Source organism: Spea bombifrons, chromosome 1, assembly GCF_027358695.1.
Source record: "Spea bombifrons isolate aSpeBom1 chromosome 1, aSpeBom1.2.pri, whole genome shotgun sequence".
Taxonomy (NCBI): Eukaryota; Metazoa; Chordata; class Amphibia; order Anura; family Pelobatidae; genus Spea; species Spea bombifrons.
In genome coordinates this window covers 153,090,647-153,112,340 of record NC_071087.1, presented here as the reverse complement: position 1 = coordinate 153,112,340, position 21,694 = coordinate 153,090,647, and the positions used below count along the sequence as shown (strand labels likewise).

The following is a 21,694-nucleotide window of genomic DNA, read 5'->3' as shown; positions in this document are numbered from 1 at the left end:
TTTTAATTACATACCAAAAACAACCACGTCCGTCCCTGAGAGAGGAACACCCTAGAGGCAACAGATCCTATGATATGCTAAATCCATTGTATGGCGGAGATGCCTGTGATTCTTATCTCATCGAGTATGCAACCTTCAAATTAGGACTAATGAGGCAAACTAATCATTAGTGCCGTAGTACATACATTCAGGCCCAGACTGGCCATCTGGCACACCGGGCAAATGGACAGTGGCCGACAGAGCCAAATACTTACAGATATTGCAAAAAATCGTCGGAGGAGCTGGGGAGCTGCAGCTTCTACCTAAGTTATTTTCTCATTTCTAAAGAATGTGTTTTAGCGGGGTGTCAGAAATTTTCAAATGCGAAAACAGAAATTTATCATCTTTTTTACTTTCCTGTAACCCCCCCCCCCAGGTGCGGTGACACAGGTAGGATCAGCGAAAAGATACTGTAACGGCTTTAAACATAAATGAAATGGTTAATTACTCTTATTTGCTAAAAAATCCCACTTTCTTATATCTGTAAGTTATGTAATGCAGGCAGGGCGCATTATTTTTATTATTATTATTAATTTGGGTCGGATTGGGCAGCAAATATCTTTTTTACTGTAGCTCTTTCACACAGTCGATCACGTATAACATTCATTCGGTGAAACCAGACCGCAGAAACCCTTATACTTTATCTCTATTGATTTCCAAAGAATCACAAGTGATGGAATTTAGCTGTGATTTATAGTTGTGATTTGCTGCTCGGTGAACCCAAAAAGTCTTAAAATTGAAAATTAACTGATGCTACAAATCTCGTTAATATAGCATTCATATACTGCTTGCGGTTTGCTTGTGGCGACACAGTAACAAGAGGAGATCTGAGCAAAGCGTATCAGGCAGGGAAAGGGTGTCTTTTCCTTGAAAGGGACATTGACAGCTTTTAACGTTGTTTAATTAATTTTTTAATGGCCTATTGTTATTTATTTGCTAAGAGTATAATTATTTTAGAGATGTTTGGTGTAAAAGTAAAGGACGGTTTTACCTGTGAGATCTGGGGCAAAATTGAGTGAACTAAGTACTTCTCTAAAATCTAAACCTAAAACCCTCTCCTCGCCACATAACAAATCCCGTGAGGACCGATATGCTTCCATCAAAGCAGAGGATACATTTAAAGGGACCGTCCAATGTCCCAGGCAGCCTCCTCAACAAAGAATGCATATTAACACTCGCCGAGCAAATGTGGGGGCCGGCTGACGGTGAGTACATCGCGTGGGCACCGGCAGCAACTGGGCAAACATTGGTCAAAACTGGGCCAACATTGGACTGATATGCCACAACAGCTGGGGCCACCACTGATCTAGTCAGACTAGACCATGGGGGATGTGCAGGATCTGCAGCGTCATAGGCTATGGATCTCTGCCTCGGATGATGGGTGATGCAGTTATCTGGAATGTCAGACACCCGCCTGCCCCAGCTAAAAGTATACAAAGCAGATAAGAACCCCCTCGGCCCACCTAGTCTGCCTATTCTCCCTGATGTAAAGACTAAGTACGTACGTCACTACATCACCAATTGTTCTTACGAGCTCATCGAGGACAACTACAGAGCCTAAATCTCAAAGAAAAGTAAAAAAATAGCTTTCACATTTTTAGAAAAAAAACCCAAAAAAAAGGTATCATAGCAGCCCTTCTGGACTAGTGGCGATGTAATGATTCTGGTGGGGAAAAAACAAATCACCTTTTAGGTTCTTATGTGTGTGTAGAAAACATCCGAATCAATGTTCCAGGTGGGGGGTGACATTCTCTAAGTGATCCCCTACCTGCCTGCCTGATACTCTGCGCTGGCTCTAAGTAGCCGGATCATCCCTTTGCGCCGCGGTGTCCCTTTTTTCCGTGCCTCCTAATCCCTACATGTTGCTATATTAGTCTGAGTGGCTGGAGCAATCTCAGACCTCCATCTGGGAGATTAATTCTGATTTATCTTCTTAACACACACTCCCTGTCCTTTAGTCTACAGGGTCTGGTTTTAAAGAAGCCAGAAAAAAAAAGAAAAAGAAAAAAAAACAAAAAAAAAACTTGTAGTTCAGGGAAATGTAGAGGGCAGTGTGACAGCTTGTGAATTTTGGATGTAATTTGGGGAGGAAGTGGGTGTTCTCCAGGAGACACACATTGGAAATTGCTTTCTTGTGCTTTTTGCAGCACCAGGGGATGCACTCTCTTTGGGAGCCACTCCTTCACATGCTGTCTCCCCGACCAGCCCTCTCTGCCTCTGACTGTCTGACTCTCATCTGGATCACATTGGCTGCAGGACCCTCTAGTCCTTACTTTTTAAATATACATTGTTCCCCTCCCCCCAGTCCCCCTCTGGTTTAAATTCCACTCTTAGATTTTTTATCTTTTTTGCTTTTGTTTTGGATTTTTTTTTTTTTGCTCATTTTGTTTTGGATTGCTATTTTGCTCATTTTGTTTTCTAAACAAATGGATTTCCAGAAACACTCTTTTTGTTTTGTTACATTTCTTTTGATCTTCTGCACTGGGAATACTCTGAGCTCCAGAAAACTTACCCTTAGGAGACAAGGTAACAACAACATTTTGTGATTTTTATCATTTTTATCTATCTATCTAGAAATGATCTGCTAATCCAATTGATGTAGGATGCAGCTCTTATTGTGTTCAGCCTCCTGATGTTGGCTGAGCTTGATTTGAGTTGCAGATCACATCAACTAACTTTAAAGATTGCTGAAGCTATGAATTAGCAGAACATCTAAAGCCCTTTAGTGAAATATACATTAGAGGTATAAGGGTGACTTACTGTGTGAGGAAGAAGTTTAAATAGCATGTAAGCAATGGGCTTCTCACTTCCATTTACTGCTGCATTCTGGAGCATCTGTACTCAATAAGGACAGGCATGAGAACTAAAACTTAAAAATACAAGGGGGTAGAACAAAGACATGTTTGGTATTAAGCTGGTAAAAAAGCCTTTGTCTGGAAAATATGTGCTGTTAGCATATGCTGGATACCTCTTGAAGCACAGTTTCCTGCACTAAAGTCCTTGTAGTCAGTACCCGGCATCCAGCTCATTTAGAAGTCACTGTTGTTTGGTGTTAGGGATTTATTCACTAAACAGTGTGTGACATTTCTTTAAAAGAATGAACTATGCAGGGCTAGCTTAGAACTGTTTACAGTAGAAGCTTGGTAGGGGTGGACCTCCTAACAGTGACAGAAGTCTCATCACAAGTACAAGAATAGTTTAAGTTAAGAGATGCGAGACTGAAAAGATTGTAAGCTCTTTAGTACCATGAACTAGAACAGCTTGGATAAAGCCCTTATATGATATGGACTGAAAGCTTGTGGAAGCTTTGAGTTCAACACCTTGCTGTTAAGTGGCCATGCGCGATGTATTATGTAAGCTATAAAGCTGCAGCAACTGTTCCTAGAGGTAGGTTAGCGAGGGGTAAATTACCCCCTGGACTGCTTTAATTTAAACATTTTGGGTCACTTCCTGAAGCATTGTTGTTTTCTTCTTGCAATTTCGCATGTCTTTACCAGAACCGGTGAACAACTTAAGGCACAATCAATATCATGAGCCGATCCTTTCTGTGCTCCTTTTACTGTCTTTTATTCCTTTCTGTAAATGTGTTCTGGACAGGACTGGACAGTGCGTATCAGGCATGTTATGTGATATTTCCTAGACTACAGTATTGCTGGATCGTCTGGTTGGATTGGCACCCCTGGCTGAATGCTGTCATCCCTCCCCCGGTTCTCTCCTCAACGCATTGTTTAATCTTTCCATAAGAATATCAAAAATCCAGTTATTATAATCAACCTTTTGATTTTTAATGTAAAAGGGACATAATGAACATTTAAAGGGACCTCTCCGCTATCAAATGCTGAAGTGTCCCTTTAATTGAAGAGAATTATAAAAATGTAATTATTATTGCTATTTATATAGCTCCAACTTACATGATGGAGTTCCTTGTTAGCAGAACTCTCTGACCCGGAGAGGGAAACGCTGCTACCTTGGCTCTCTGGGTCAGTTTCTTCTTACTCATGAAATCATGCCCACCCACATTCCACTGGCTCCGCCCTTATGCACTGATGTCCCCGCCCCTATGTGTGTGCTAACCCTACCTCTATTCAAAGCCACTCCCCCAGATGAGATTGGGGTCCGGGAAGCCTGTCCCAGAGTCAGTAAAAAAGCGGAAGAGGGGCTTATCTCTTACCATAAACATACCATTACCTCTGTGAATGGCAGTCATATTATCAATTGTCAAACTTAGTGGCACGCAAACGGTTAAATACAAATATGAACTATTATATTTTTATTATTTTAAAGACATTGTTACGTTATATAAGTACTTCTAAATAAATTTGAATGTCGTAAATTATGGCTCCATGTTCGTTTCCCAGTGGGATGATGCGAGATTATTTTCAGATATTGCAACAAATCCTGATCCCATCGATAGTCGTCTAGGCTGTAAAGAACAGCATGTAAATTGTAATAAAGATTGATTTTACTACACTTTTTGTAAAGAAAATGCGTAAGTGATGTCCTCCTTGCAAATGCATACTCTGCAGAATCCCCCATATGCATTTACCCCATTTACCTGCCCCCTGCTATCTGTCACACAGGAGATGGGATCAGCTGAACGTATCTCTGACTCCTGCCATGTCATAGACTTACCGCCGGTCAGCTCTGGCACTGCAACAAAATACTTGATCGTTAGCTTTCGAGGCAAAAATTAGCTTTCGCAGGCCTTGCTTTTACATATATTTAACATAATCTTACTTTCAGGTAGCTTTTAGTGAGTTAGACCATTTAGTTGTCATACTTTAGAATTGGAGCACAATTAAGATTCCATAGAGCTATTGATGAATTCCCGCCAACTCCCTCCCATGAACCATGCTACCCTAACTCATGCATCAGTCAAAAGGACCCATGGTCCCTGCCCCCACCCCTGTGTACATACATACATACATACATACATACATACAGACATACGTGCACACTCACACACTCTTACCTGTCTTGCACCATGCTAGACCAAGTCAGACCAGAAGAAATGTTTGAAGAATATGCACTGGCCTAAGAAATGCCCCTGTCCGGTGACATATCTTAATGTAACAAAATATCATTATTTCACTATCTTTGTATCTGGTGAGAGTTTGTAGTTTCTCCAGATAGATTTACTATGAGAAAATGTAACGCTCCTTTTAGGTAGCTGCTGAGAACTGCCTGCAGTGTGTGGGCACTTATAAACTCATAGAAGGAAATCAATTACTTACTAAAGTGCGTGCGTCCCCCCCCCCATAATGCGGGGAGATTACAATAGCTGGAACATGGAGGAGGACGCTCGCTGCTGCTGCAGCAGGGCTGCCTCTTCTGTTTCAGGTCACTGCTTTATTTTTTTCCATTTTGGAAGAATATATATTAAAGTGTGGAGTTATATTAAACTGTCTCTTTCACTTGAATTCTTGCAGAATAATAGCACTTTTCCCTGTTCAAAGAGTGCGATTCTCCATAATGTACCACTGAGAATCCTTCTACTCTTTACCCAGTGACATATCCTGGCCTAGCGGTCCAGGGGGCAGACCAGACTTGGGCGACCAGACTCCCTGGTATCCTGCTTCTCAATGGACCTTCGATCTCCCCATCCGGCCCATTTTCACTATGGCAGCAATGCAGACTTAGCACAGCCTCCATAGACTGCATTAGAAGGCGCGTGCCTCTCTGCGACACAAAGAGATGGGATATGATGTCATTTCCCGGTGCGCCGCGTCTTAAAGGCACACGGCCCTTTTAATGCGGTGCAGACGCTCACTGAGAAGGGGGACTAGGGCGGCGGGGGAGGAAAAAATGTCGCTGTCTATACCGTAATGTAATTTTCTAAACTTGTCTCCATTAGTACAATAAGGAGTTCAGGAATGCTTTAAAGTTTACATGGTAATAACCACTAAATGCAAAAAGATGCTTAAAGTTTGTTAGTTCGTGAGATTGTTGTTTTCTTTTTAATGTTGGAAAAAATGCGTGTTCTTTACTTTTATTATGTTCAGCCGTACCTCCTACCCAGCAGCTAGCGGCTGTTCCATTTCCCTTTAACAATTTGCCTTCAGATATATATATATCTGTTAATAATACCCTTCTGTTCGCATACAGTACAGCCTTCTGCGAAGCTGCTACATTGGTTATTTTATGACAATAGTATCCTTTAAGCCCCCCCGATCTAACATGTGTGCTTCATTATGCCCCATAGTCCTACAGTCATGAACTTTGGACTAAAGAAAGCTGGGTCTTGGTGAAGAATTCTCTTCTATCCGTGTAAGACGCGGGCTTTTACAGTATGTCGCCCCGACACAGCTGCTTCTAGAATACAAAAATAGCAACCAAACACCCAGTAACTTTTTGGAGGGCCTGTGATCGTCCAACGATACCCCGTTAATGCCTTCACAATGCTTTGTGGATTTGCCAATGTAATGTTTATGTCGCCGGTCCATGAAACTATTAATCGCAGTTATCTTTGTATACGGTCTGTTTAATTCAGAAAGGGGAATTCTTGTGCAGCAATAAAAATTGAATTTTAACATTTCATTTAGTTAAAAGAATAGAGCAAAGTTTTTGGAATTGTGGAAAAGCAGACGTTTTTAGTATCATTCTGTAAAACATGTTTTATTTTTTACATTATTTTCCCTTACTAAGATGGATGGGGTTTTTTTTTTTTTGCTGGGTTTAGAAGGTTCTGCAAAAATTATTACATCGCAAAGTTTTTTTTTTGTTTTATTTTATAATCTATCCTTTTGGTGATCTGATGACTTCCACAAAATCAGTGTTTGGATGAAAAGCTCCAGAACATGTTTGACCCTTATAGGCATTCATTTTATTTTTATATATTTCTGAGAGTAATTTTATTAGTTATACAGAGTTAGAGTAATACAAATCCAGACATACGTTCTATACGTATGTATAAATACATACATACATACAATATATGGCTTCAGCTAGGGGAAATATACCGTACTTTTGTATATAAATTCTAGTTCACAATAGATTGGGGTTTATTCACTATATGAAGAGTTGCCAGCAGTGTTGTGTTTCCTTGAAATTAAGGGGACCACATGATTTTTTTATATTTTCTTAAGGAGGTTGTTGTCTATAATTGCTTTGTGACCAAAGCTTTCAGTGGCGACCTGTTATAGTCTAATATACTAGATGTTCCTTCGTTAGATGTTCCTTCGTCGCTAATCATAGCTGGTGCTACCGTAGAAGCCATTTGAACGACTTAGAGACAGCGTTGATCTCCGGATCCCCCGTTGAAGGATGGCGTGAGGAAACGTATGCCAAGTGCCTACAGAACCATGATAATTCTGTATTTATATGGTGTTTAGAAAATGTGAAGAAATGCAGTTAAACGTTCCAGGTGCTGGATCTGAGACGTCTGGGGCTGTGCGCCACATCAGGCTTGTGTACGTTCCATCAGGCTTGTGTACGTTCCTCTGCAGTGCCCGTGGTGTTTTGTGTTTTTTTTTTTATAAGATTGAATATATTTTTTATTTTGTGATTCATGCTTTTTGGAATCTCCCCCTCTGTTGGTTAGGGCTTTGGGGGGTAGGGCATTACTGAAAATTTGTATGACTTATTGTGTTATACTTTTTATGTGACCCCCATAACTGAGTAGAGCATTAAGAGGCAGAATAATTTATTATATTTACCCACTTAAAAAAATTATTTTGTTTCTATACATGTAGTCGTGTCCAGCTAACATTCTGCACACCTAGGAGCATCAGGGGAGCAAAAGAGGGATTTGGGTCCAAACTAGGGACTGTTCCTCAAGGGACATTTACAAGATTTTTTGAGGCATTTTAGGGAGGTCACAACAAACAACACATTTGGCTATGAACCCATATTTTTCAAGCTGATCAATGCGCACCATAGAGTAACAAATAAGCTTTATTTTTTGTCATTTAGAAAATCCGACCAATTCGAATTCTTATCAAAGTTTGCATAGGTATACTTTTCCGTGTGTTTGGGCTTCAGACATAAAGTTGGTCATTTATAAAATGCATGGGATATTGGGAATGAAACCAGGAGAATTTCAGAACCAAACATGCAGGTATTGATCTTTCATATGATCTGAGAATTTGATGCTCCTACCATATAGACACCGTAGTCTGAACAAATTCATGGATTCCTTCCAGTAGCTGTGTGTATAGAAGAAGCCCTGGAACAGCCGAATCAGTTTGTATTCCTATACATTCCGTGATTGTGTATCTGTGTGGTGTGTGTGATCACCATAAGTGGGACTGTTGAGAACTGAGAGCAACAGGTGAGGAATGTCCTGTTTAAAGAGCTTACAATCTAGATGCACAAGGGTAGTATTCATGTCATTGGCATTCATGTGTTGCTGACATCCCCCAAACCATATTCACTATGTTTCTTGGTTTGCATCTTGCGCAATGTGTGTGTAGGTGTGTGTAGGTGTGTGTATGTGTGTGTAGGTGTGTGTAGGTGTGTGTATGTGTGTGTAGGTGTGTGTAGGTGTGTGTAGGTGTGTGTCTAGGTGTGTGTAGGTGTGTGTATGTGTGTGTAGGTGTGTGTATGTGTGTGTAGGTGTGTGTAGGTGTGTGTAGGTGTGTGTATGTGGTTTCTCTTAAATGCTGCGCAGTGCATATACGGTGCATGGATATTTTCTATTGTAATTGTCAGTTTTAGGGACATTCATGTCATCTGTCTTGACCTGATTGATCCTTTAAGTTAAATGCCCGCCTTCTCCTGCTCTGTAGCATGTTTTCTTTGTTAACCCTTAAAATGCCAGTTATGTTGGATTTTTACGAGGTGTATGTATGCCATCGTGTCAGAAATGTTTTTTTCTTGTGCCTTTATTGATCCACTTTTAATTTATTTATGTTATGATAGAGCGTTTGGGGCCTCCCCTGGACATACATCTTGAAGCTTTGAATTGTACCGCATGCAGCGTACAATGGAGGATGCCAAGGCAGCACGCTGGTACCATCAATGGCTACACGGTAGGTAAAGCCATACGTTACCATCCCTATCATGAGCTCAGTATGTGCGATGGAGTCATGTTAAGGTCACATAAGTTTTCAGGACCTCAGAGGTCGTTTCTTCAAATGGAAACCACCATCAACATTAATAAGTATCAACATTCATTCACACCAAAGACTCTTGCAGTGAATCTAAGGAAACAGTAACTGGAGGTCACACGCTTCGGAAAAAGCCCACCATTAAAGATATACATAGAAAGCATATAATTATGCTTCTGAATAGGACTCGATTCTAGGATCCTGTCCCCAAGGGTGAACCTGATGGGCGCTCATTTCATTATCTCGTCTATAGCTTAGCATGCGCTGGTGCTCAAAACATGAAGCCAGACGGAATTCAGAGGAGCATCCCTTGTGCCCAAAACCTCAAAACAGCTTAAAAACTTTTATCGCAAGTATCTTTAAGACTGTCCATAGTGTTAAAGATGTTAATACAACATATGGGCAGGTTTTAATGATTAATGTCAAGTTTATTTTGGCGATAGAGCCACTTAAACATGAAACAATACGATAGAAGACAAGGTTAATAAATTATTGAGCAAAGCCAATGTAAAAAAAAAGGATTCTGCATAACCCTTGGGCTTTGGAAAGCGTTTCTAATGAGGTAAGGCTATTGAATGTATTGATGAGAAAATAAATCGTATCGTATAGGTCTTCTCTGATGCCGTACAATGAAAATAATTTCTAAATGGCACGGACTTTAAATGAAAAGCATGCCGCCGTCAGGAGTTATTAGGTATACCCGAGGGTTTGGATTGAATGTGAAAGATGCGCGGTGCAGACCACAGTCATTTATTGAAACAGAAAATGAGTTTATCCTCATGAGATAATCCCGAAGAAGGGCTTTAGGTCCCAGTAGAATGGTCTGCATCGCTTTAATGCCAATCCTGTACTCATTAGGAACAAAGGCAGGTAGACATATTAATCAATACTACTATAACGGTAGGAACCAACAGAAAGATGAAAGGAAGAGTTAGCCTGGTGTATTCATACGGGTCTACTAAAATCAATTTGCTTAACTGTATTAGTAAAGCCTACTATGTCGAGTTTGTTGACTACCATTATAAACAATGGCGCCTCTCACCATGCCCTTAAAATAAATAGAAAGTAATAATTTAGGACAGTACAGGTGGGTGTATTATTAAATTATTTTTACAATATCGCTTCCTAGATTTTAAATCATTCTCGGGCAAAAAAGATAAAACCTCAGTGTTAAGCCAAATTCGCTGGAAGTTTCATTTAAATATACTTCTGGCAGTGGCAGTATCAGGGGCCTAAGGGTGGGCCACAAGGGCAGAGCTATTCATAGTCACTCTGTCTCACTAAATTAAAATTGCAGATTCAAGTAAGTACGCTATATGACCTAAAGTACGTGAATACCTGACCATCACACCTATATGAGCTTGTTGGACATCTCATTCCAGAACCTTGAGCATTAATATGAAGATGGTCCTCTCTTTGGTGCTATAACAGCTTCCACTCTTCTGGGAAGGCTTTCTACAAGATTTTGGGGTATTTCTGTGGGACTTTTTGCCCATTCATCCAGTAGAGCATTTGTAAGGTCAGGTTCTGATGTTGGATAAGAAGGCCTGGCTCGCAATCTCCGTTCCAGTTCATCCCAAAGGTGTTCAATGGAGTTGAGGTCAGGGCTCTGTGCAGGCCGGTCATGTTCTTCCACAACAAACTTGTCTTTATGGAGCTGGCTTTGTGCACTGGGGCGCAGTCATGTTAGAATAGAAAAGACCCTTCCCCAAACCGTTCCCACAAACTTGGAAACATTGCATTGTCCAAAATGTTTGTTGCTGCTCCACGCTATAACATCTTTTAGCTATGTCTGCCTCGGCAATATAAATCAAGCCTTTATCAGAAAGAGCACAAACCCGTAGTGAACTTTTAAGACTGTAGGGCGTCTCATAGAACAATAAATTAGCATTATTTCAAGGTCGTTATTAATCACAAACACGCCGTGCTGCTACTCAGGCCCCGTTCTATAAGGTCTGGGTTAAATGTTGGAACGGATGCCGGTGCAGTATATGGGGCGAGAGCAGTCCTGTGAAACTCGGGGGTTGTTGTTTTGCTTTTGAAAACATGGTACAGTTTGTACTTTTATTTACTTTTCAATGTGTTTTTTTAAGGTTTTCTACACAGAAGTCATTAATGGCAAACATGTGAAGCAGCTAACACAGGACGTTCCTGTAAAATTGGATATGCTGAACTTGGTGAGCATGGCTATGACATCATATCATTTTCTTTGAAGTGTCAATTTTGTATATATTTTCCCTGAAAAATCACAGTGGCCTTTAAAAATGATTTATGAATTTTGTACAAAATTTGCTGTTACATCGCATCTCGGGTTTGCGCTTAAAACATTGTTACCCAGAGTGCATTTGTCCTCCTCCTCCCATTAAGTAATTATCGGTCAGACATACCTATATAATACGGGCTGTTGTGATGCTGCATTCAGGGTAGGGAGTTCGGGACCATTTATGCAATTTGAGGGTTATTAGAAAGGATGAAAATTATGAGCCTTTAAATATATTATTATTATTATTATTTATTATTTTATATAGCACCATCATATTCAGTAGCGCTGTACAATGGGTAAACAGGACATAACAAGTAGTATATAACATAACAATTTCACTTACAGAAACAACAGGATTGGTTCATTGGTGACATAAAGAAGCCACGTGAATATTAAATAATAAAATATATTTATACTAATATAATAAAATCTAATAATATAATAATATATAATCTAATAATATATAATCTAATAATAATAATATAGACTATTTGCTTTTCATAAGAAAGCATGAAGATGTGATAGAAATGAGAGTGAAGGACGAGTGCTATTTAATGCAGGAATCTGTAGTAGCAGTAAAATATTGCTAGTTAGTTTTATATAAACAGCAGTCAAAACAATTTAAATAAATAACTGGGATAAAAAAGATAAAAACAAATCACAACTTACTACTTTTTTTCAGGGGCATCTTGACGCTTTGGTGACTTTTGTAAGTATTTGTGATGCTCAGCTGCATACTTATCGGTTATACATTATAACGTTATTATGTCAAGGTATTAGATATTCAGTGGTATCGGTCATCTTTCCTTTCTTGAAATATGGATGAATACTATCCTGAAGTATGTGACATGGTGCAGGAAATTCAGTCTCATTCTCATTCATTCTCATTCACTCAAGAAGAGGTTGAACATGTCGGATGAATAGATCTGCTTATTAGAGAGGGCCATAGATTGCTAATAACAGCTGTCATTTAATGTAATAATAGCGGTGATAGAACTCTGCAGATGAACTGGAAAGACATCCCCTATGGAGCGTTCTCATAAAATAGTAATTGCAGATTAAAGTAAGTACATTATATGACCTAAAGTATGTGGACACCTGACCATCACACCTATATCAGCGTGTTGGACATCCCATTCCAAAACCACGGGCATTAATATGAAGTTAGTTCCTCCTTTGCAGCTATAACAGCTTCCACTCTTCTAGGGATGTTTTTTTACAAGATTTTGGGGTGTTTCTGTGGGAATTTTTGCCCATCCATCCAGTAGAGCATTTGTGAGGTCAGACACTGATGTTGGATGAGAAGACCTGGCTCACAATCTCCATTCCAATTCAACCTCATAGCTCAGTAAAAGTGCATTTGGAACTCCAGGCAACCCAGTTATGCTGGACACTGTTTATGTCTACGTAATGGACCATAATGCAAACTATGAACCGCAGATAATGTCTGCAGAAGGTGTATAGGATAGATCCAACCTTGAAAAGGTCGGCACATTTTTTCCAGAGCCCTGCTTTGATGTTGTAGCTGCGAATTAAATAGGTAGTCGCTCCATCCATTTTTATGGATCGGTGGAGCAAACTACAGAAGATGGAAATTTATTTCTGTATTTTTTTCTCTGATCAGGAAGTAGTCCTCGGTGATTTAAGACCTGACACCCTTCACCGTGTTAGTGTCGGAGCATATAACTGGGCTGGAAAGGGGAGAGCAAGCATGCCAAGGGATGTCTCAACCTTATCTCAAGGTAAGAACGTTATTTCATTAGAACATAGAAAAATGATACTAACGTATGTGGATGACCGTTTCAGTTCTGGATTAAATTTTGCCTCGTATCTTAGATGTGACGGTTAAGCAGACTATAACTTTAAATTTGATGTAGAATTCCACATTAAGCTTATTTTTTTTTAGCCATTTATTGTCTGACTACAAAGTACAGTCTTTCATCTTTTTTATATTTATTAAAAGACTTAACAATACGTTTTGTTTGTTCTGTTTATCGTTGTCACTATTAAAAAAAATGTCAATTCTGTTGAAACAAAAAAAAAAACAAGTGTAATCTAATTTCTATATAAACTGGTGGCAGACAACATGATGTTCTGCACTTGGCATCTGTTCCCGGTAATTCAGTTTAATCACACAGCATTCTCTGAGGTTCTTGGTTTATCATCAGTGAAACTCTTATAATCAGCCCTCCAATTATTTACAAATCAGAGTTACTAAAATCTGCTTCGGAATTGATTTTTTTCTTGCTTTGTGGCGTTAAAGTGGCAATTCACAATTAAGTTTCAAGTAATGTAGATGAACCAGATAAATCAATTTTGCAATCATTTACACATCAACAGTAAGCGTCTAGGATTATTTTGCTGTTTCTCTAAAGAAAGAGTCTTTAGTAGGTAGTTCTAGCTACTGCTAGTGAGTGACCCGTTGACTTGGGGCTTTTTGGGGAGCCAATTCTCCAGTAGGGCAATCTGCCCCTGTAAGTGCAGGACAAGAGCTGCCCCCAACCCGTGGCCTGCCGCCCTAGGCCTAGACAAGAATACAACACTGGAGAATCCTTCTCTAAAGTTTACCATCATTCGAGAGTATGTGTGCGACAAGGCTGGCTTTAGGAAAGATTAAAAAGTATAACAAAGTAAAAAAAAGTAACAAAGTTATAGATGAAAAGGTATCTTTATGCTGGCATATCCAGCCACCGGCCACAGATTGGGAGAGTATGGGATGCCGATGGCCAGCGGCCCACCAGATATTTGCCTGGTGTGCCAGATGGCCAGTCCGGGCTTCTATACATTTGCTAGCAAATTGGCCAATAGATTTATAGATAGATTATTTTTTTCCTTCTTTAAAGTTGGTCTGTCATATTTGCCCAATATTACATTATACAGTTTAGTACACTAAATAAAAAAATGTAAAAGTGAGATAAAAATAGCTAGGATTTCAGGAAAGGAAAATAATTATGATGTTCCAGATGTCTCAGTTTGCCTAAAACTATCCTCTTACTGTAAACCAAATACCTATAGAACAATTACCCCCCCAAAAAACCTATGGTTAGTTATAATAAGTGGTGATATTTCAGGATCCCCTCTCTACGGCCATCTTAATGATGGGGCTACTGTTTCACTGTACACACGAGACCTCCATTTAAAGAAGGAAGCCTCACTTATAATTAAATGTCTCTTAGACAGTATAGAAAGCTTCTTTAAAATGGTTTGGTGTATATTGGCAAAGGGTGGTTTTTTTATGTGCGTTGTTACATTGTGCACTGATTGTACTTCTGTCTTTGCCTAGATAAGTGCGTGGCCCCGGACCCTCCTTTGCAGCCCCAGGTTGTGGTGGTATCGGATGAGGAAGTGGCAATTTCCTGGATGAAAGGAGCCAGTAATGGCAGCTCCCCCGTGCGCTACTACATTTTGGAATATATCCGGTGGGTTGCAGGCTACATATGTGGAAGATTTATTTCTCTGATTAACAAAAGTTAATACTTTAGAAAATGTCTGGCAAAGTCTAATGGAGAGGACCCTTCATATAACGAAGCCTATAGTTAAAATTAAAAACCAATGAAAAGTCTGGCACAAAAGGGCACCATTCAGCGCATGTGCCTATACCCCCCGGCAGTTCGTGTTCCTTTTATATGTGCATGGGAAAGCTGCTGGCGGGTACAGGTATAGGATGTGCTTCTGTTTGGGAAGCATGTTTTTGAAGACCGACGGTGATGTCTAATCTCGGCCTTGCATAGCAATTGGCAACTTTTTTCTCTGAAGATTCCTGCGTCCTTAGCAGGTATGGAAGTTTGTTAAAGTAAAGAAGTGCTATGTGTGAAAACAATCAGTCCTATACCTACCGTCCATAGAGCGGGTTTAAGAAAATTGTAGGTAGCAGTCAGCTCTATAAAAGAATAACAAGCGCCCGACCACTGGACAATATCTTACTTTATTCTTTGGAAAGTTATATCAGATGGGATAAGAAGTAGACAAGGAGATGAAGAATTTTAAATAACACTGCCCTATGCTGGCCTTCTCCTCTTTCTTGATATCAGTCATACGCCATGTTATAGATGCAGTTCTGGTTCTTCCATGCACTAAGCCCTCTGGATCACCAGATACTTTCCGCATTCTCTGGGCTTAACCATGGAACTGACCCAGCTGACTGTATCTTATTGTTATCTACCTTTCTTTTAAAGCGGATGTGTCTTAGGGCACCATAGTAAATGAGAGGCATCTATATGCTTATAATAGCGTTTATCCTTTTTTTTGCTAGTTTGTGGATTTTGGTCAAGTTTTATTTTGATAAAAAAACGACATATTCTTGCTCTGTATCTTCCCGGTGCTACACTGATCATTGATGATAAACGGTCTTCCTCTGCTGGTGTTCCATTGATTAGATTGTAAGCTCGCAAGAACAGGGCCCTCTATTCCTTCAGGCTTTGAACTATCTACCTGCTGTAAGACCTGATATGTGGCCTTGTCCTGTTTTCAGGATAGCAGTATGCCTATCCCACACCTGTTTAAGTTCCCTCACTGTCAATGTAGTTTCATCACACTATGACGCCTATCATCTTCTTACACCACCATGTTAAAAATGCCTACTTTCCCCAGAAAAGCATGGGAGGAGGGTATAGTTGTACGGAACTCTAAGGTCTGTACTGACTCTATCCCCCTTGCCCATTACCCTCTCACTTTCCTTTATTGTATCATCCCATAAGTTCTAGGGGGGGAATTGGAACAAAACACCTATATGTAAATACCTAGTATCCATAGACATGTCTGTTAGTCTAAAAATATCATATATGTTACGATGTAATAAGACAGGAATATGGTAAAGGATTTTGTATTAGTAGAGAGCTTTGTTTTCACGGTTGGAAGAAGGAAGACTATAAATCATTGCTTTATACAGGTTCCTTCGGATGGTTTCTGTGTGCTGATCTTTTGACACTGAAAAGCACAAAAACTCTCTCCCTCTGGAAGCCCCCTCCTGAGGCAATTACACACATACCAAGGACAGATTTAATGTTTCTCATAACAAACATTGCTAGCAAGGAATGGATTGATATTTCTTCAGTGTAGACACTCAATGATTGGAGCACGAGAACAAAACGTCTGCAGAAACCCAACTTATTTTTTCTTTCTTCATCTGTGTAAGCAATTACAATGAGCCAGCCTCATGGACAAAAAACCAATGTCTCACAATGACCCATGAGTTACTAAAACCTGTTGGAAATATTGTCTGTCTACATAAATTATAATTGCACAGTGTTGGGTTTTCTCGTAGGCTCGCTAGGAACATGCCATGGGGCCGTTGGATTGTGGTGCATTTACTGGCGTTCTGGAAGACCTTCTTAGAATGTTACTGTTACCTTACTACGCACTGATTTTTATATAAAAGAGCTCTTATTGCCTGAAGAAGCCCTAAATTTTAGAGGAAGAAGGTAAAGATAGTAAAGGTCTGCGTTAAATCAACTAATCTGACTGCACAGAGCTTGACTACATTCAACAAACCAAATTTAAAGAACCAAAGATGAAATGTTGACAAGTTCAATTGAGTGCTGATGAGTTTGATATTTACAGTCTCCCACTGGGTTGTGTCGAGTGGCACTTAACGACCGTTGACATAGACAGGATTTGCGTTATCCGTGTCGGGGTAGTTAAGCTTGGACAGATGTCTAAGGAGGGCTATTTTGTAAGGTTGTTGTATGTTTCATTGATAGTAAGTAACTATGATACCATCTCCATTTCTTGTAGGCCTGAAGTCGACAATGCATGGGTTCAAATAAAAGAGCAAGTGGAGTTGGACTCTATGGTTCTGAAAGGTTTAACCCCAGACACCAAGTACCAGTTTGCAGTAAAGGCAGTGAATTCGTTTGGGGAGAGCGTCCGAGGACCCGCGAGTGAAGTCATCAGGACATTCAGTAAGTGGAACGACAGTCTGTGAACAACAAAAAACTTTTTGGAACTTTTCTACAAGCAATTTGAGGTGAATTCTTCCAAAAACCTTTAATAGCTCATAACTGCTTCCAGCTCAGACATACTTCGGAGATTTGCAGAACCTTATTAAATTTGAGCTGCAGGTAATAATCTCAAGGTTTCAGAACAAATACAAATCCTTTCTGTGTACTCCCTTGTGGGGTTGCATCTTGTCTTATATTTGGATCGCTAGCTACTGATATTGTCACCCGTTGCGGTATTAACCCCTTAATGACAAAGCCCGTACATGTACGGGCTCAAAAAGCATTGTTTTCAATGGGTTTAGGGACCACCCATTGTCCTTAAGGGGTTAATAAAGAGAATGACATTGCACAAAACAGCGTTCGACATTTTACAGGCTCCAAATTGAATGCTGATTCGCTATGAACTTCTAACATTTCACCTGTAGATGATGGAAGCATTGACCATAAGAGATTAATTGTGTCGTTATGACCTAATGATCTAGATCGAGAGAGATTTTCTCACTCAGTGAACCCAAAGGAAAGATTATTATTAGGTTTTTTTTTTTTTAAAAACTATTTCATGGGTGTTTATCTCTTTAGTGTGGCATATATCACAATTAGTTTTTTTTTGTTATTTAGGAAAATTCCAGGTATTTTAGATGTTTAAAGAATTTGCAAAGCCTCAACATAAATTCTTGTAAATGTTATAGAAATGACCTATAAACACACAAAAAACACACTTTACGTTACCATGTATGGCAAGGAGGAAGAACAAAGATTATTTTATTTTTTATTACAAATGTTTGGTGGTGTTTAGCTGTACTTGACAAGCAAGAGGTTAGAGAGCGAGTCTACATCCCCATGGCTGAGAGTGGGCACTGGGTTGGCTGTGAGGTTGTGGGGTATGATGAAGGTGGCGGCAGCATATTGGCGGGTAGTAGGGTATTTATGAAGTAGGGACTGAACATAATTAAACCCCACAAATATGTGCTGCACAATAATGGCACCTTGACATTAAGGGCTGGCATTCAGTTATTTCCAGGGATGCTTTTAATTCCCGTTCCAGCCCTGGAGTTATTAATGTAGTAGGAAGTGTATTGGTGCAAATACCCAAAGGGCGGCTAGCTGACAGTGCCATACATTTGCCTGATCTGACGCTCTAGCCCAATCGCACACTGCATTAGTGAAAAAAATGCAACGTGCAGCCTTTCATATCCAGCCATTGGCCACACTTATGTCATTAGGCGGAAGTTGGTCTTAAAGTGGCAGTGCTGCCTTGTTGTTCCCAGTGCGGCTCTAAAGTCTGCAAGCACTTTTTTTTCCTGATTGTCTACTCAATTTAATTGTGATTATTATTATTATCTTTTATTTATATAGCGCCAACAATTTACGCAGCGCTTAATACAATACATATATTCAAGGGGTATGACAAGACGAGAATTGACAGACTGAGACAAACCGATACATTAGGTAGAATATTTGTAAATGTATTTTTCATCTAGTGCAGAAATCAGGTGGAAGCTAATGTATTAACTGTGCCCTAAATGCTCAAAGCATAATGCAGGTCATTCCAGGTTACTTAAAATGCAATTAATTCATGAAAAGTCGCCTTTTAAAGGCAGTTAAAAATTAGAATGGTATATAGAGAGTATTGTTTAATTCTAATGTAATGGTGATGTCTTCTTAGTTTTAATAACCATTTCCCAAAGAACGAAGCATTTTACAAATGCAAAGGTTATGCTACTAAGTGCATATAATATTTTCTTTAAAAAATTAATAATACAGCCAAATAAAAATGTATATAAAATTGCAGTTAAATAAGGAGATTTGGTATTATGACATTTTGTCGCAACACTTTATAGAAAACATTCCCTTTATCTGCGATGAGTTTGTAACTTGGCACGTTGTGGAAATTTTGACGGTAATCTGGGAGGACTGTACTCGATAATTGTGCTCTAAAATGCTGTTTTTGCCCTCTGAGACTATGATTTATATTGCTAGGGAAATGGTGAAAGATGTTATCAGTGTCTGGGGACCACTCGAACATTTCCAGCAGAGCTGTTATTCCAAACAATGCGAATATAGAAGAAACAAAAAAAAAGTTTAGGCTGTGTTTCAACCGCATGTAATTTATCTAGGAAAAGTTTTTTTAGTATGCGATGCCAGAATGGGTTAAAAAAATGTTCTTACAAAAGATCTGTCACTTTCCAAAATAACATTTTACAGCAGGGCAGACTAGAAGGGCCACATAAATGTAGTAACATTTCTTTGTTATTTTTCTAAAGTTGGCCAATACATGATTTGTTTATTAAATCTTAGGTCACGTTTTCCTGTTTGGAGTTCAGTGAATAAACCCATAAAAAGTAGAAAGCGTGCGATTAAGTGGTCAAGCTACAGCTATCGTGAAGCCAAATTCTTTGGTACATTTGGTTGAAGTGGATACATTTCTGGTTATCATCAATGTATCATCAACGTTGGAGACAATAATAAATCTCCATGCCAGGGCAGTCGGCCCCTAGTTCCGTGCTGTGAGTAACGGTCACATGAAGGGGTCAACTGCTTCTGCTGCCCAACTCTTATACAAGAGTAGGAAGGTTAGGTAGAAGGGCTGAACTTGATGGATTTAGGTCTTTTTTCAACCTTATGTACTCTGTAACTATGTAACTCACTAAGCTCAGTACTGTTACCTGGACTGTTACCTGGAGTCCCGAGGATATATAGATATTACCTTGATACAATGATACCATTGATACTGGAACCTGAACAATTACTCCATTGACTATGGAGATAAGAAGTGGGAAGATGAGTTATGGTGGGGAGCCACCCTAGTATTTAGAGCATGGGGTCTGCTTCATATGATAATGCCACGGCTCTAATCACTCTACAAGTTCGTTTCAGTCAATAGAGGAAGCAGGTGGAGCTTTATCAATCCTGGCGTAATGGAGATTGTCACTATTAGTCGAGGTTGCATAACTAGGAGCATTTAATTTGTGGTACCTAGCTGTCAGCCATTACTGAAATATAGACAGCCACTGTTAAGGCTGTGACTTTGACTTTTTGTTTTCAGTTTTCTGTTTCTTACATGTCTTATAAGTCCTCCTTACTTAGCTCTGTGCAGGGGTCTGAAGTACAGTCAACCTAGAATCAAAAATATTAGAAAGTCTATAGTTTAAAATGGATGTTGATGGAAAGGTAGAAAATTGACCGTCCCATTGGTGTTATAAAATAATTATTATATAGTGATATACTATCATATTATTTGGTAAGTATTACTATTATATAGTGATATGCTATTATATTATTTGATAATTATTACTATTATATCATGATATACTATTATATTAAATCATTATTACTATTATATAGTGATATACCATTATATTATTTGATCATTATTACTAGTATATAGTGATATACCTTTTTATTATTTGATAAGTATTACTATTATATAGTGATACACTATTATTGTATTATTTAATAATTATTACTATTATATAGTAATATACTTTTTTATATTAAATAATTATTACTATTTTGGTTGACCTGCTCACCCCTTTTCTCGCTGGAGTTTATAGCGTTAAAGGGTACAGACGTATTATGTATTTTTTTTTTCAATCTATCTGAACTACTTTAAATTGGGATTACTGGGTTGCCAAAAGCAGGATATAAGTATAATAGAGCAGCGCATGCAGCCATCATCGATCAGACGTTTCAAATAATCGTTATGTCCTTGCCGAGCTTGTAGCCTATTAAAGACAGTATAATTGAATTCGGTTTCAATGCTCATTCATATTGATCTTGAAAGATTGTTTCTCTTTGAACCTCTGCAGTCCTGATATATGTTGATTGAACTGAAAGTTGTTTCTTTTGTAACCTTACATAAATAAATTAATTGCTATAAAACATCTCACAATAAATACCGGGCAAAAACAAATGAAAGGATAGGCACAAATTATTTTTCTCCAGGAACCCACAGATTTGTCAATAGCTGCCCAAGATGTTTTTTTTTTTACCAGTAAATTTAATTGTAAGCTCTTGTGGGCTCACACAGGTTATGTTTCTAATAGTCTAAATGTATTTCTCATGGTTCAGCGCTTTGGAACCTCTTTCAGCCATGTAAATAATAACAAGTTTATTCCAAGTGTCAGTTTCTAGTCTACATTTGACTGTTCAGCCCTGTTTAGTCCATTTCAGCCTCTTATTAAACCTGGATTTCTTGTTTTCTCACCCAGTATGTTCTAACAGTTTTGCTGTACCATTTAACAAAAAAGGTCACATTGGTTCACCTTTGGTGGGAACTGTGAGCTAAGCCATTGGAGATACCAAGAGCACATGAAGTTCATGTGAGCTTCCACGTAGCTGCCCCACTGTTCCACTTTTGTAGGCAATGTGGGTCATGCACCATTTTTTAAGCCCATGGAGCTTAA

General features: G+C 39.1%; 1 protein-coding gene across 1 annotated transcript in view; it reads left to right on the top strand.

Annotated features, from left to right (window-relative positions):
- The first annotated feature begins 2,445 nt into the window (after positions 1-2,445).
- Positions 2,446-21,694, top strand: part of EGFLAM (EGF like, fibronectin type III and laminin G domains) — a 37,421-nt gene continuing 18,172 nt past the window's right edge. The window contains exons 1-7 of the mRNA XM_053448113.1: positions 2,446-2,565; positions 8,899-9,008; positions 11,180-11,263; positions 12,032-12,058; positions 12,974-13,091; positions 14,633-14,768; positions 17,083-17,249. Of these exons, the coding sequence (XP_053304088.1) occupies positions 2,466-2,565; positions 8,899-9,008; positions 11,180-11,263; positions 12,032-12,058; positions 12,974-13,091; positions 14,633-14,768; positions 17,083-17,249 (742 nt within the window). The 5' untranslated portion in view covers positions 2,446-2,465. The remainder of the gene's footprint in view (positions 2,566-8,898; positions 9,009-11,179; positions 11,264-12,031; positions 12,059-12,973; positions 13,092-14,632; positions 14,769-17,082; positions 17,250-21,694) is intronic.